We start from the raw sequence: 17406 nt of genomic DNA, 5'->3' as shown, positions 1-17406 counted from the left end.
GGGAGTGTGCGGAAAAAAACGCAGGCGTGCCAGAATAAAACGCAGGAGTGGCTGGGGAAACGAGGGAGTGGCTGGCCGAATGCAGGGTGTGTTTGTGACGTCAAACCAGGAACGAAACGGGCTGAGCTGATCGCAGTGTAGGAGTAAGTCTCCAGTTACTCAGAAACTGCTAAGAATTATTTAATCACAATTCTGCTAATCCTTCGTTCGCAATTCTGCTAAGCTAAGATACACTCCCAGAGGGCGGCGGCCTAGCGTGTGCAATGCTGCTAAAATCTGCTAGCGGGCGAACAACTCAGAATGATGGCCTATGTGTACCCCCACCCCTCCTTATTCTTTAGATTTAACACAGCTGCAGTTTCTTCATCTAAGTAAGGCCTGCTGTGTGAGCGGGTGTGCATCTTTCAATACAGTCACTAGGAGTAACAAGGCCATGTTGGCTTTACCCCTGTTACCTCCCAAGAACACACACTAAAATTCTCAGTCCCTGCATCCAATTCTGTGCTGCCCTGACAGTGGATATACATGCATTGTACGACTTGGATGCATGCCAGGGCAGACACTAGGAATTCACCTGTCACCTGGTGTAAAGTAGGAATTTAGTGCCCCTTCTTACCCCCCCCCCCCAAAAAAAAAAAAAAAAAAAAATCCTCCCAGCCCCCCATCATGTTGTCTCTGCAGCAAAGGAACACAGAAGTTTAAAAAAAAAATTCTGCAAGCTAGTTACCACTGCCGGTGACTTAAAAGAAGGAAACTATGTTTACCCTTTCCTGTGTCACATCATTGTATTATTGGAGCCCAGCATCAGTAAGGTTGCTGTAGTTACCCGTGTCCGTGGTCGCAAAGCACTGCAATTGGTCAATACACTTTGAGCAACACAGCAATAAATTCACCGGATTAGTTTTTGATAGAGTCATCTTCCACAATTTCCGAAGGAAATAAGGGGATCATTCTGAGTTGATCGCTCACTGGCAACTTTTTGCAGCACTGCGATCAGGTTAAAATTCTGCGAAACTGCGCATGCGTATGCACCACAATGCGCAGGCGCATCATGCAGGTACAAAGAGGATCGGTGCTGGGTGATGGGTTTTACGAAGAATCCATTTGCACAGCTGATCGCAAGGTGATTGACAGAAAGAGGGCGTTTATGGGTGTCAACTGACCGTTTACTGGGAGTGTTTGGAAAAACACAAGCGCGTCCAAGCGTTTTCAGGGCAGGTGTCTGACGTCAATTCCGGGACCAAAAAGACTGAAGTGATCGCAGCGGCTGAGTAAGTCCAGAGCTACTCAGAAACTGCAAAAAACTTTTTAGTGCCATCAGCTGCAAAAGCGTTTGCACACTTGCAAAGCAAAAATACACCCCATAGGCGGCGATTATCTGATCGCTGCGATGCAAAAAGTTGCTAGTGAGTGATCAACTCGGAATGACCCCCTATAGGCACTGTTGTGCCTTTTTAACCATAGTGACTATACTTGAGTTCCATGACATGTCCTCAGGTATGATGATGCCTTACAATCTGACATTAGTTACTCTCTCTACCTCTAAATTATTTAGAGTTAAGATCTGCAGATTTTGCCTCACCGATATTCTGAAATTCATAATTATTTCTTTGTTTTATCTTCACTCCATTTAATCAAATAATCATTAATAAGATTCACAATTGTTGTATCGTACTTGACAATACAATAAGATTTGAACAGTGGAACACAGTCATAAATAAAATAAAGAGAAAATAAAATTAATCTTAAAATGTTCCCTTGTGCGGCATCAAATAATCTCACATAGGTATTAGGCAGTTCTAAGTAACTGAGTGAAGAATGAACTACAATGAGCAAAGTATAATCAGTTGACGTATTATCTAGTGTCTATCAAGGTCAACTGGCTAACTGAATTTGATATGTGGACTATTCGGGTCTCTCAGCGCTGACTCAATTAGAAATAAGTGTAGTGTAAAACAGTGTGTCTAGCAATTATTTCCAATAAAGGCAATGCCGACAGACCCGAATAGTTCTAGCGGCCTACCTTATCTCACACTCCTTATCCACGCAGGTCCAACACACTTACCTGCCATACATTTAATATGTGGCAATATAATTAAAAACATTTCAAAATTAGTGGAGTGAGTGCAAATGGAGTTGGGTTCGGAATGACGGTGGTTGGGATGCTGACGGTCAGAATACTGACCGCGGCATCCCGATTGTTAGAATCCTGACATGGGCAAGGCAAGTATACTTACCTGTCTACAATGCCCTACTTACCATAACCCTCCCTTCTAACAGCCTAAATCTTACCCCATTCCCACTAACCCTAACCCTTCCCGGTGGTGCATAATCCTACCCGCCCCTTCCCATTGCCTAAACCTAACTCCCCCCCACCCCCGCAGCCTACACCGGACCCTCTTCCCCTGCGGCTTACCTCTCCAGCATGCCAGCAGTATCTTGTTCAGGATCCTGGAGCCGGGATTGTGATTTCAGTTGGTAGTAACAGTATTCCAACCAGTGTTGAGATTCTGGCATTGGTATTAAGACTGCTGGGATCCTCACCGTCAGGATCCTGACTGCATTCCGTTCAAATGGTTAGTGCTTCTTAAGAACTGGGACTTTATAATATTTTTGGAACAGGAACAATCAAAGTAGCCTTTTTTTTCAGATTGTTGGGACACTTTGGACTAGTGGTATCTAACAAATGTGCTGCCCAGATCATATAGATGTGTCCTCATACATCTAGCCTCAATATACGACACAGTGGAAGATGCCCGGCGCGAGTGAGCCACCATGTCCTGTGCAACTCTACTAGCATTGGGCATCTTTTTGACAAAAATGCATCTTAGCCAAAACACAACTAGGACTAGGACACACCAGTAGAGTGTGCTGACTACTTTGTCATGTGACAGGTGGATATTGTGTGTGACTGAGTCTGTATACACAGCACAACAGAATTTGTATTAGAAAAAAGCTGTGTCTGCTACAATGTAACACTTCATATACAGATTCAGAGACTTAGGGGGTCATTCCAAGTTGATCGCTCACTGACGATTTTCACAGCGCAGAGATCAGGTGAAAAAATTGCATTTCTGCGCATGCCCCGCAATGCACATGCGCAACGTACGGGTAAAAAGCTCTTTGTGGTTGTGCTCAGGTTCTAGTAAAGTTTTCCTTCGCACTAGCGGTCGCAAGAAGATTAACAGGAAGGGGGCATTACTGGGTGTCAACTGACAATTTTCAGGTAGTGTTTGAAAAAACTCAGGCGTGGCTGAGCGTTCGCTGGGCGGTTGTATGATGTCAAATCCGGATACGAATAGGCTGAAGTGATCACAAGCACTGAGTAGGTTCAGAGCTACTCTGAAACTGCACAAACTGTTTTTTGTAGAGCTCGGCTGCACATGCATTCGCACTTCTGCTAAGATAAAATACACTCCCCATTGCATGGCTGCTAAAACTAGCTAGCGAGCAATCAACTCGGAATGACCCCCTTAGTCACACACATATACATAAGTGTTGCATAAAAAAATGAATCGGGACAGACTCGTGACTCATGCTAATCTCTTTGCATTATGACTAAGACACACTTTCGAGAAAACAGCTACAAAACAGATGCATGACATAAGAAGTTGTTTCCAATCGATTGCCTCCTGATGACATTCAATGTCAACTGTTTATATACTGTACAAACATTGATCATTCTAAGGGAATGGAAGCAGTGAGAAAGATTGTGGCAACCAGTACACATTATCAAGGTCCCTGATTGAGTTATTTTTACTCCTGATAGAGAATGTTCTACACAAAAATTATTTGTTATTTGATAACTCATTCTATCTGGAACTTACTGACATGGTCAGTGTCATGATCCTAGGTATGGCGATTCCCCAGATATGCCAATCTGCGAATCCCTGCCATGTGACACCGCTACTGGATACCTGAGCGCGTGCGTCAATTTCACACAATCACTTCCACCAGCCGAAGTACAAACATTTAGGGTATGACACAAGGCAAACTTATGGCTTTTGCCTGCACCCAGATTTATTAATATTTTGGTTACGCCTCTTTCAGAGAGTTGGGTTGCATACACAACAGAAACCAGATCTAAAATTGATTATTTAATTCAAGTAAAACACTTCAAAGCATATGTTACAGAAAAAAGAAAGGTACAAAAATATGATAAAAAGTAAAAAGTCACAGCAGAAAAGACAATTTTAAGAAAAATAAGAATAGGGAGATAAAACCCACCGATCCTACTAACACATTCAGCATGGAACGATGGAGGGAAGTGAAGCCTCTTCAGATATATCGGGACATTACAGAGCCAGAATGTTCTCCTGACCCACTTCTTTGATAATGTACACTTTGCAGTCTGTGTTTCTCCTATTTAAAACTCAGGCTGCCCCTTCAGCCCCCCTCCACCTGGAGAGTTAATTTTAATCTTTTCCAGATCAGAGTTAATTGTGTAAATTCATCTGTAACATTGGGTCTCTTGGTCATATGCGCAGGGGCTGGCTAATTACTCTTCCCCTTCCTTTTGAAGATGGGCAATCAGATTAATCAATCATACTAAGACACTGTTTTAACTTATACTAGCAGGCCAAGTTGCCTTTTCTTATTTTAATTGCTTGTTTGAAGCTCTGGCTATGGTTCTTGTGTAAACAAATGGCTAGTTCTGAGAGGACACAAAGCAGGAAGTGTTTAACACCTCTCTTGCCCTAGCTCTGGTTCTGGAGTAATCAAACTAGCTCTGGTCATGAGGAATTTCACACCTAAACAGTCAGTGTGTCTCTGAGTTCTGTGGCTACAATGAAATGCCTGCAGATCAATCAAGCTTCAACCATTTGACATGCAAAGATGGTTATCACACAATGGTACATTGATACATCAATTTGAATAATAATCATTTCAGTCATGCCCATTTTGATATAACCAAGATGCATTGGCATCACATCCATTGATACGACACTCGGATATCCTGGTGTCATCTATATTGATATCACACTACTTATTAGCAGGCCTATTCCTACTTGAAATAGCCTGGAACATGACACCTACCCTTTAAGAACAGCATGGGAGCAGTGACACATCAGGCCGAAGTCTCCTATGACCTTTTCACACAGGATTTATACATAACCACACACAGGGCATTTGCAGAGATTGATCAATACAATATTATTTACAGCTATGCGCATTCTGGCATCAGAATGGCATCCAATCATGACAGATCACATGCAGCTGTGCCACCCTGCTGTGTCCCCCCGTTTTTGAAGAGGAGATTCATTCTGTAGACATGCATAATATAATATTTAAAAATTCTAAAAAATACTTTTAAAACTATATTAAATAAAACATAAAAAAAAAACAATGTAATGAATGGTTTTCAAGGGCAAAATCTTCAATTAAGTGGTTAAAGGTACCACAATGGGGTCCAATATAGCACCATCTCATGCAAATTTATCCATGTATAATTATGGACATGAGCACATGTTACCAGATTCCAAGTACTCAAAGTATAATGCATTTTATATAACTGATTACTGTTTTTTATGTGAACTAGATTAGAGTAACATTTACCAATTGCAAAAAGAGCATACGTTTTTTGGAAATATCTGTCTCAACCAAAGATTGCTTTTTTATACCAGATTTTCCAAACCCAATGGATAAGAATTCTAAATAGGTAAAACTACAGAATGGAGCTTTTAAATGCTCAAGATGTGCTAATTAACTCTTTTTGCAAACAGGAAATGCTTTCTGTCATGCAGAGATGGGTAATAAATACCAGCTTTGACATTGGATGACCTGTAAAACTAAATATGTTGTACTGTAAATGTCATTCTGTGGAAAAAGATCTATGGTGGGAAGACCAAGCACATGCTTAAGGAGTGTATAGCTATGCACAGGTCATTCATTAAAAAATATGAAGCTATGATTGATCAGATGTAACATGTGTTTCCGGCATTTGGGATGCCAGTGGTCAGAAGCCCAACAGCCGCTTCCCGAATAAGATAATCTCAATAGGGGTTTGGTAAGTATACCTACCCCCCTAACCAACCCTCACTGCAGCCTAACCCTGACTCCCACTGGTTAACCCTAATACTCCCCAGTGCTGCAAAAACCTTTTTAGCTGTATACCAATTTCACAGGATGACTGGCTCTTTTTTACCACCCTGACACCAATGGATAAGTACTGCATTTGTCTATTATGCTGCTGGTTGAGACATACTGTATGAACTCCAGTCTCTGTTATTGATGCACTCTATTTTCTGATATGCAGTAATAAATATTTCTTCATTTTTTTATTGCTTTGGATGTTGCTGGCTTTTTCATCTGTGTGATTAACCTATTATGAGCCTTGCACTCCTGAAGTTGCATTTTATTTTGTGTGCTGCTTACATATATACATTATATACATACATACATACATACATACATACATACATAAAATTCACACATATGTATATGCGGTGTAACTGCTTCCCTAATAAGTACATATACTGTACATGTTTGTACATTTTAACAATATTGTTACATGAACGTTTGTATCTGTGCCTAGCCTACATTCACTATGGATGTCCCAAACTGTTCAGCTCCTACATGTGGCTTGCAGTCACCAAACAAGGTCAAACGGTCGACATGTAAAATGTAGACAGCTCAAAAGGTCGACACTAATGAGGCTTGTTTGTAACAGTAAAAATATGAATGTAATCTCGGTTACTATGCACTGTTACCATTTTCCTGGCTTTAAATCACCCTTAAATGTTTAAGTTAGAGCATGGAGCCCTGAAAATGAGAACCCTCTCTTGTAGGATATCAAAAGCATTTACATCTACTCTATACTTTTAGATGTGTTTTTCAGGATGTCCATACCTTTTGAAAAATGTATCTGAAATACCAGTGTTGAATTCAAAGATTTACCCCCCCCCCCAAAAAAAAAAAAAACCCACATTTACAGAATGGGCATTGGAGGGGCTTATAATCTAGGCCAAAGTTCAATGTGGGCACTCACCCAAAATGCATGCCATGCTGACCACAGGAAAGATGCCAGTCACACTTGTCGACTCTTTGGTATATCTGCGAAACTCATGAATTTGAAGAAGTTCTCTCAGCTCCCAGGAGAGCAGACAAATCTCCCACATGCTTCCACTTCTCCAGTAAAATAATTCCACAAATCATAACAATAATTTGTGGTGGGCATGACTGTGATTATGTAACCCTACCTTACCTCTAAATGTGGGTCACTAATATATTTTTGTGCCTCCACCCAGGTTATTTTCTAATTTGGCTTGCATGGGTAAGCGTTGTCTAAAATGGATATATTATTTAATAATTATATATTCAAAACCCTTGTCATCTTAATATATTAAATACCTGTTCTTCTTCTTGTTTCAGGTTTCCAGGATTTGCTGATGTCAACACACTTTTATGGTATGTATAATATTATTTTTTGGTTTTAATATACTCTTTATATTAACCATATGACCAATTCCTTATTTCAATCCACGTATAACTAAACAATTTATATCTTTTATATTTTTCTTTCTAAGTATACGCTGCATCACCTTTTTCACCTATACATTGAATTTTGCATGCATTACAAAAATATAGGCCCTCATTCCGATTTGTTCGCTCGTCCTTTTTCTTCGCATTGGTGCGATAAGTCACAAACTGTGCATGCGCAATGTTCGCAGTGCGCCTGCGCCAAGTAAATTAGCACAAAAGTTTGGTATTTAACTCACGGCTTAACGAAGATTTTTCATCGTTCGGCTGATCAAAGTGTGATTGGCAGGAAGTGGGTGTTTCTGAGCGGAAACTGACCATTTTCTGGGAGTGTGCGAAGAAACGCAGGCGTGTCCGGGAAAAACGCGGGAGTGTCTGGAGAAACGGGGGAGTGGCTGGGCGAACGCTGGGTGTGTTTGTGACGTCAAACCAGGAACGAAAAGGACTGAACTGATCGCAGTGGCAGAGTAAGTCTCGAGCTACTCGGAACTGCAAAGAAATTTCTATTCGCAATTCTATTCACAATTCTGCTAATCTTTCGTTCACAATTCTGCAAAGCTAAGATTCACTCCCAGTAGGCGGCGGCTTAGCGTGTGCAAAGCTGCTGAAAGCAGCTAGCGAGCGAACAACTCGGAATGAGGGCCATAGTGTGTACTAGAGTGAGTGACGCGGGTACTCTTAACCATAACAATTTGCGCAATTGGGGCCCAAAGAGTGCAGAGCAAAAACTGTTGTCCCTTGGAAATAAATGGAGAATCTCCCACATAGTCTATAGTTAATTTAATCCTGTTTATTGGGGTTGAATAGATGATCCTCCTTTCTATATTTTTTCTTTTACTCTAACCAGCCAACAGATGCAGTACTTTGCAAGTAGCAAGAAAGTATTACTTTTGTTTCCATTAGGTTAAAAAGGCTACTTAATTAGATTCCTTGAGTTCCTTTCAGCTTTTCTCTTTCCTTTGTTACTGTTTCTTTTATACAGTAAGTTGCAAAGTCTGTAACAATTATGTAACTTTTCTAATTCTTCAGTAATAGTTCTGCAGCTCACACCAAAAGTCTTCCTTAAGCAATATAAAGGCTGGTTTAGTTAATAGACTGTTTCCTTGCATAAACAATGCTCCAATTGCACTTTACTAATTGCATATATATATATTATTATTTTTTTTGTAGGAGTCTTAATGACATAAATGTTCAAATGTTCACTACTGTTCAGCTGTAGATTCAGTCTCGTTACCACTGTGTGTATATATATATATATATATATATATATATATATATATATATATACACACAATTGTAATCTCCATCTTATTATATGATGTGTCACACCACATATATAAATTTCCTATTATAACCAGCAACATCTTGGTCCATATGACTGCTGCTGTACAGGCTATAGATATAATTACATTCACATGTCTGTGGTGTAATTTCGCATTGAGCTTATAAATGAGTCACAATAAATTCTCCAGGCTTTTGACTAAATACAGTCTCTAGCAATATTCTCATAGAGAAAACTACAAGTCGCTCTGGTATTAGGAAACTCACAAGTCTTCCCTTCTACTGGATAAATAGCTTTATCCTGAGACCTAACGGCCCTATATATATATATATATAGCAGTTTCTGATCTCTAGTTCAGCTTCCTATTAATTAGGTATCAATAGTGTCAGAGTTAATTGCGGGTGTAGTGCATTTTTGTCTCACTTACACCTCCTGTAGCTTTCATCTGGGCTGCACTCCCCTGACTCCTCCCTCAACGGATTATTGGCTAGCTTGCCTATCTATGCTGGACACTGTGATCCTTCATACAATGCCCGCTTAGTTCATTCTCTGAGACCGCCTCAGGGGGACCTCTCACTGTCGCTTCTCTAAAGGTGGGGTAATAGAGATCTGTCAGTGGCACTTATACATCTAGCGCCGGACAGCGCTGCCCAGGACCTCGCCGCCGCTATATGTTTACAGTGGTTACAGCTCTGGTCTCTGGTGCTAGCGCATTCATAGCCTTTAGTGCGCCCACCACTCTTTGGGCTAGCTCCGGCTAGCTTGCCCTGTGTCGGCTGTCTCACCTAAGCCTCTACCGCAAATGTCACAGTGCTCACAGCTCTAGGCGGCAGTAGGACTTCAGGTGATCAGCGCTAACAGGGGGATCAGCAGACTGATTGGCTGATGGCGGGGAGCGTCTTTTATACGCTTTCCTCCACCAACGCGCGGGGACCACTGCTTTGCACACGGCCTCCCTTACCTGCGCGAGGTGATCCCTCTGCACACAGCATAAGTTACCTGCACGCGGGAACCCTCTGCACCCGGCTGCTATCATTACCGGCCCCACGCACCCTTTGCACTCAGCCCACCAAGCAACGGCACACGCAGGCAGTCTCCCCTGTCTTTTCATACTGTGCCGCACCTCCTACCCCCTCCTGTATATTCAGTACATAAAATACACATAATATACCTCTTTCCTATATATACATACATATTAAACACACATGTACCATTATGGACATTACTAAATATATTTTGACATAGTATTTGAGGTTGAATAGAGGCAAATTGCCCATCGTGTTCAACCTGTTTTAAGTTGTGATGATTCTACATACTTGCTAAATAATGTTTTATGACTAGTGAGCTACTATAACTCATGTTACCCCCGGATTAACCACGTTGATATTTTAAGTATTATAACCTTAGATAGCTTTTTCATTCAGAAATGTATCCATTCCTTTTTTAAATCCAATGACAGAGCCCGCCATTACCACCTTCCCTGGCAGGGAATTCCACATCTTGATTGCCCTAACAGTGAAGAACCCTTTCCTCCGTTGCGTTCGGAACTTTATCTCCTCCAGTTGCAGCGAGTGCCCACGTGTCCTAAACTGTGTTCTTTTAATAAATAATTCCTCTGATAACTCTTTGTGATGTCCCTTTACATATCTGAAGATATTAATAATATCTCCTCTTAGGCGCCTCTTTTCTAGTATATACATATTCAGCCTAGTAAGTCTTTCCTTATAGTCCAGTCCTTCTAGGCCTTTAATCAATTTAGTAGCTCGCCTTTGAACACTTTCAAGTTCACTGATGTCTTTTTTATACAATGGTGCCCAAAACTGAACACAATATTTTCGGTGCGGACGTACCAATGCCTTATACAACGGCATTATTACATCCGAGTCCCTTGTCTCAATTCCCCTTTTTATGCACGCTAGCACCTTACTTGCCTTCTTTACTGTGTTTTGACATTGTGTATTGTTATTAAGCCTATTATCAATGAATACCCCCAAATCTTTTTCCAAATCTGTTTCCCCTAGTAGTTCCCCATTTAATATGTAGGATGCAAGTTTGTTTTTAGTCCCAAAATGCATAACCTTGCATTTGTCTGTATTGAACCTCATTTTCCATTTAGACGCCCAGAGTTCAAGTTAAGATAGATCATTCTGCAAGGACTCCACATCCAATTCTGAACTAATTACCTTGCAAAGTTTAGTAGCATCGGCAAAGATTGACACAGTGCTTTCCAGGCCTATTTCTAGGTCATTGATAAATATGTTGAACAGTAGTGGTCCGAGTACGGACCCTTGTGGTATTCCGCTGACTACTGGGGACCAGGTTGAGGACTTCCTGTTGACCACTACTTGCTGTATCCTGCTATCCAACCAGCTGCTTATCCATGTGCAAATAGTTTTTCCTAGGCCAATCTCCTTTAATATGATCATCAGCCTCCTATGTGGAACTGTATCGAAGACTTTTCCAAAATCTAGGAAGACCCCATCCACTGCTTTTCCTTGATCATGATTATTGCTCACTTCCTCGTAGAAACTAATTAAGTTAGTCTGACATGACCTGTCCCTCACAAACCCATGCTGGTTCTTACTAATAGTCCTAGCGGACTTTAGATACTCCTGTATGCCATCCCTTAGAATTCCTTCCAATATAGATTCCCCACTATATATATTAAACTAACTGGTCTATAGTTTCCCGGAAGATTTTTGGATCCCTTTTTAAATAATGGCACTACCTCAGCTATACGCCAATCCTTCCAATTGCATAGCAGCGATCGGGTCTGAACTGCACATGAACAGGCACAGCAGTGCGCCGGCGCCGCAGTATGCCGGCTTATGTCAGACAGTCGACGGCTGTTTTAGCTTTGCGATCACCTCTGCATGATTGTCAGGCAGAGGCGGTCGCTGGGCAGGAGGGGGCGGGCCGGCGGCGTTCGGGTGCCATTTGGGGTGCACGGTCCGGGCAAAGCAGGCATGCCCGGTTCGTTGGGGGGGCAGGCTGAAGTGGCTTCGTGACATCATACACAGCCACTGCGACCCGAGCAGCTACGAGTAGCTCCCTGCCAGCACGCAGGTTGGCCCTGACATGCTGGGCGGACTAGCCCTGTGCTGGGGATCCCCCAGCATGTCAGGGAAGCTGATCGTAGATGTGCTAAACTTAGCATATCTACGATCAGTTCTGAATCACCCCCACTATGCTGTGATGCAAGGGATGTTTATATCATGCAGCTCAGTAACAGAACCCTTGTGGTTTTCAGCCTCTTCTTAATATGTACTGTACAATATATACATATTTTTTTTTTTAAATACTTAGAATATGGATGGGATGTAATAAACACCGAGTTCGTCAGCCGTGCAGAACCATGGCCAAATTCTAATGCTTTTTTAAAGGGATAGTAATGTACAAGTATAAACCATGTCTTGTACATAATTGACCCTTTAAAAAAAAATCAGAGTTCGGCCAGCATCCCGCACTGCCGCCAAACACGGACTTCATTACATCCCATCCCATGAGTGTGTATCATGTTTTATATTGTTCTGTTTTTTGTGTTTTTCAGATCATTATTCCACAGATAACCCCAGTGGAGGTAAAAGCTCTCTTCTTACTCAGATTGTTTTAAATAAATTACAAATAAACTTGTAAAGTGATTATTCATCATTGTTAGATAAATAAACATAGATAATGTATGCTGTTGAATATCTGCTAATGAAGAACTTTCCATTTACACACTTGCACAACTGTACTCAAGCCTGTTGGAGATAAATGTCCCCCCTGCCAGAGTAAGTCTATGTCCCCCCTCACATCTCTCCATGGCAGATGGGTGTTACAATGGATGTCTTCTTTACCCTCTATAGTAAATTTTAAGCCCTACAAACTGAGGGAGACATAAAGAGTTCCTGCAAAATGCATTTGCACCAAAGATTTGAACAAATGTAGGCTGAGATGCGTTTTGAGCTTTTGCCGCCTTGTGCTAAGGGGGCAGGCAGCACAGGTGTAAGAGGGACATGTAAGCTAGCACAAAGTGCAATGTGGGCACTCACCCAAAATGCATGCCATGCTGACCAAAGGAAAGATGCCAGTCACACTTGCCGACTTTCCGGTATATATGCAAAACTCATGAATTTGGGGAAGTTCTCTCAACTTCCAGAAGAGCAGACACATCTCCCACATGCTGACACTTCTCCAGTAAAATAATTGCACAAATCGTAACAATAAGTTGTGGTGGGCTTGACTGTGATAACAATATTTGTGGTGCTATTGTGCCAACCCTTCCATCTGGACCTCCCCATGGTACTTAACAAGAAAAAGTTGGTAAGTATGACACAGATGCTTCGGTAAGGAGGTGTATCACTTACAGGTACTCGACCCCTGGTGCAAACTGTGAATTGATCATGATGACAATTCTCGGACACTTCTAAATGGCTGAAAGCATCAGAATCTCTCTATATTTGTGTGTTAAGGGAAGCAGGCACAAGCTTACAATAAATTTGAACTATCTTATCTGTCACAACCACCTACTTTTTTCCAGTGACTTTTGCAAAGTTTTGCAAACTGCTGCATCATAAATGTGATGGTTTGTATTGTTAGCACGCAGAAAAATCAGTGATGTGTCATTAGTATTAACAGTTTCCTATATAGTGCAGCATATTACGTTGTGCTTTACAATTAGAGCAACAGTAATAGAACAAACTGGGCAAAAACATACAGACAGAGAGGTAGAAAGATGCCACGTGTCATTTTCCAAACAGTTGGTTTTACAGTGGTTTGTTAGTGGTTTAGTATCTAGGAATAAAAAATATTAATTTCACAAAACCACATTTGGAAACACTGACGACACCTCATGCTAACCAAAATGCATGGGGCACATTTAAGGTTTGCAAGTTAGATATACCAATCAGCTGAACTCATCATCAACATTCCATTGCCAATCTTTGTGCATTCTGCCTGCAATGTGCACTGAGACAGCATTTGCCATATAATTAATTAACGTAATAATATCTTTCCATTGTGCAGTCATCGCTCGCTGTATGGAGATGCTGTCTGGAAGAGAGGAGACACAAACTCCTTTAATATTTGTTGAAGAGATTTATGCCCCTATCCAAAGATATGTAATGGATTCTGATGAATAATAAGGCCAAACGGTTGCACATCTCCAACCCAGATATGACCCTCCAAAGCTTTATTGTGACTCTTACCTCTCATGAATACTCAATACACCCTTAATGTTCTTACTGTAATTTGCTTTTTAATGAAACCAGAAAAAAACCAAAAACATTTACATAGAATTTTGCTTTATAAAATCTTCTATCTCATTGTGATACCAAAACTTACTACCATAGTTAATTAAAATTTACAGTATATTACACTTAATATCAAGAAGACAAAATTGTTTTGCAGCGTGCTCACACCTATACATAGCTATACAGTATTTACATAGCCATATATGAATTGTGTACTGATATTTGCACAAATTTCCTCCCTACTCCCTAAATTAATACAACTACTACTACTACTACTACTACTACTACTACTACTACTACTACTACTTCTGCTGCTACTGCTACTACTACTACTATTACTACTATACTATACTATTATTATTATTATTATTATTAGTATTAAATTTTATTTATAAGCCACCATAAGTGTTTCACAGCACTATACATACGGCAGACATTATAACAATACAGGGTACACAAAACTTAACATTACTGTAACTGAAAAACTAAAACAGAGCACAGGTAACAATTAGCACCAACATTTTCAGTTCACACTACAGCTAGATGTAAGGAAGCTAAGGAGTATTCGGAGTACTACTAGGGGTGGGCAGCCATTGGGAAGAGATGAACGGTTACAAGCCAGAGGAGGTGCCAGTATAGTCGTTGACTAGGAGAAAGCTGCACTGAGTCGCAGATCAATCTCCTCTCAATCCGTGCCTCTTTGTGCTGTTCTTTATAAGTAGCCGCCATTCCTCTACAGTTACTTCTCCAAAATAAAATAACAGGGATGGGGAACAGTTTAGGGTACGACCCAAGACAAACTTATGGCTTTTGCCTGCACCCAGAATTATTAATATTTTGGTAACGCCTCTTTCAGAGAGTTGGGTTGGATACACAACAGATACCAGATCTAAAATTAATTATTTAATTCAAGTAAAACACTTCAAAGCTTATGTTACAGAAAAAAGAAAGGTACAAGAATATAATGATAAAAAGTAAAAAGTAAAAAGTCACAGTAGAAAAGACAATTTCAAGGAAAATAAGAATAGGGAGATAAAACCCAATGATCCTCCTAACACATGTAGCGTGGAATGTCAGGGTAAAGTAAAGCCTCTTCAGATATATCAGGACATTACAGACCCAGAATGTTCTCCTGACCCACTTCTTTGATAATGCACACTTTGCAATCTGTGTTTCTCCTATTTCAAACTCAGGCTGCCCCTTCAGCTCCCCTCCCCCTGGAGAGTTAATTTTAACCTTTTCCAGATTAAAATTAGGTTGACATGGTCAAAAGGACAACAGGGTCAAACGGTCAACATGTAAAATGTAGACAGCTCAAAAGGTCGACACTAATGGGGCTTGTTTGTGATAGTAAAGTGACAAAACACCCCCAACAAAAAAAATTGTGTACTTTTTTGTGTTGACCATTTACATGTCGACCTTTTGACTCTGTCAACCTTTCCTACTGTCTACCATTCTATGTTGACCTTTTGACACTGTCAACCTAATGCATGTCTACCATTAGTGGTAGACCTATTGACTGTAGACCTTTTTAGTATAGATCTAATAATTCACACCCAATGAAAATAGGAATAAAAAATACAACATAAGATGTTACAAATATGAATGTAATCTCGGTTACTATGCACTGTTACCTTTTTCCTTGCTTTAAATCACTCTTAAATGTTTAAGTCAGAGCATGGAGCCCTGAAAATGAGAACCCTCTCTTATAGGATATAAAAAGCATTTACATCTACTCTACACTTTTAGATGTATTTTTCAGGATGTCCATACCTTATGAAAAATGTATCTGAAATACCAGGGTTGAATTCAAAGATTTACCCCCCCCCCTCCCAACCCCCCCCCCTCACCCCCACATATGCAGAATGGGCATTGGAGGGGCTTGTAACCTAGGTCAAAGTTCAATGTGATCATTCTCCTAAAATTCATGCCATGCTGACCACAGGAAAAAGCTGATCAAACTTGCAGTCTCTGGTATTTCTCTCAAATTCCATTCTCCCACTGGCCTCATGTGGATTAATAGGTAGTTCCTTTGGAGTTGCTGCAAAAACATTGTCATTGCCACCAATGAGGGGTGGCCATACTACTTTAGGGAAGACCCACTGTGGTCCACTGTGTAGCATTTATACTGATACATGTAGCATAGACTTTATCTAATTATCTCACACATTTGTGAATGTATATTGGGTACGTATCATTGCTAGGAATTTGGCATATGAGTGAAATGATTAATGTGCCTATATGTATAGTTAATCTAAATCTGTACTCAGATATTTATATTTATTTAAAACCATTGAATATAGTTGAATAAGTATACATTGGAGGTATATAACTGTGTAATATCCATGGTGTGGTATAGTGGTGCAAACTTATTGAGGTACTATGGAACTTTGTGTGGGTATTCCCATTTGCCTCATGAGTTTGAGGTGACCATGCTGCATTGAGCTAGATTGAAAGCTCCTCTCACCTGATTGGAGGACAGGTGCCCTGAGGTGAAGTTGGGCACATGTATATGCAGGTGACTCGCGTGACCTCGGCGGGAAGGACCCGCATCGCGCGACTAGACACTGGACTATAAATAAGGGAGCCTTCTGCTGATACGGGGTCGTTAGTCGAGTGCGCAGCCTCTGGAGCTGTTTCCCTTTCTCTGGCACCGCTAGTTGAGCTGAGAACTCTTGGCGGTTGCTGGGGGTGAGGGGGAGGCAACAGCGGGCGGTAGTGCACTGTTCTGGGAGCCTTTTGCTGAGCCTATGAGAAAGGTGCAGTCAGCTGAAGAGGCGGTGCCCAAGGTGGAGTGACGGCATGGGGGAGTGAAGGAGACGCGGCTCAGGTGCCGGGCTGCATCGAGAATTGCCTGTGAAGTGCCAGCGCAGCCTCCACTATTAGTCAAGGTGACAGAGAGAGCCGGCCATCCCTGCTGATGAAAATACTCCCCATCCATACCTGGTAGCTATAACGAGACACAGCCTGAATGCCTATGCTGCTACCTGCAAGATTCTATAGATTGAAGGTCTGCCAATTAGAGTGCCCGGGGGGCGTGGCTAGTACAGATAACATCGCGCAATTGGCTGGAGCTGATTGAGAAGCCATCTGAGGTCTGTGAAACTATGCACGTAATCACTATAGGTCAGCACTTAGTACTGCTAATACAGCTGCAGCACACAGGACTCCTACACCTCTTAAATTAGAAAACAAACCTCTGCTACTGAGACTAGAGTATTACCAGGCTGCTAAGCTCACCCCATATTGAATATTCATAAGGAAAGAGAGATATATTTCCTATCTTGTAAATCCCCTATCTGCTAAATGACTCATAACAAGGAGGGATATTATCATCACTAAATTGTTTATTGACACTTGGTAATATCATACAGAATAGTCAAGGAGAGCTATCATTAACAGTGATACGAG

General features: G+C 41.2%; 1 protein-coding gene across 1 annotated transcript in view; it reads left to right on the top strand.

The window, feature by feature from the left end:
* LOC134965924 (sialic acid-binding Ig-like lectin 8) overlaps positions 1–17406 on the top strand; it is a 155259-nt gene that overhangs the window by 90716 nt on the left and 47137 nt on the right. Inside the window, exons 5-6 of the mRNA XM_063942328.1 lie at positions 7372–7407; positions 12312–12341. Coding sequence (XP_063798398.1) covers positions 7372–7407; positions 12312–12341 — 66 coding nt within the window. The remainder of the gene's footprint in view (positions 1–7371; positions 7408–12311; positions 12342–17406) is intronic.

Source organism: Pseudophryne corroboree, chromosome 10 (assembly GCF_028390025.1).
Source record: "Pseudophryne corroboree isolate aPseCor3 chromosome 10, aPseCor3.hap2, whole genome shotgun sequence".
In the NCBI taxonomy this organism is placed as follows: Eukaryota; Metazoa; Chordata; class Amphibia; order Anura; family Myobatrachidae; genus Pseudophryne; species Pseudophryne corroboree.
Note: the sequence above shows the minus strand (reverse complement) of the source record. Positions and strands in the feature narration are given on the sequence as shown.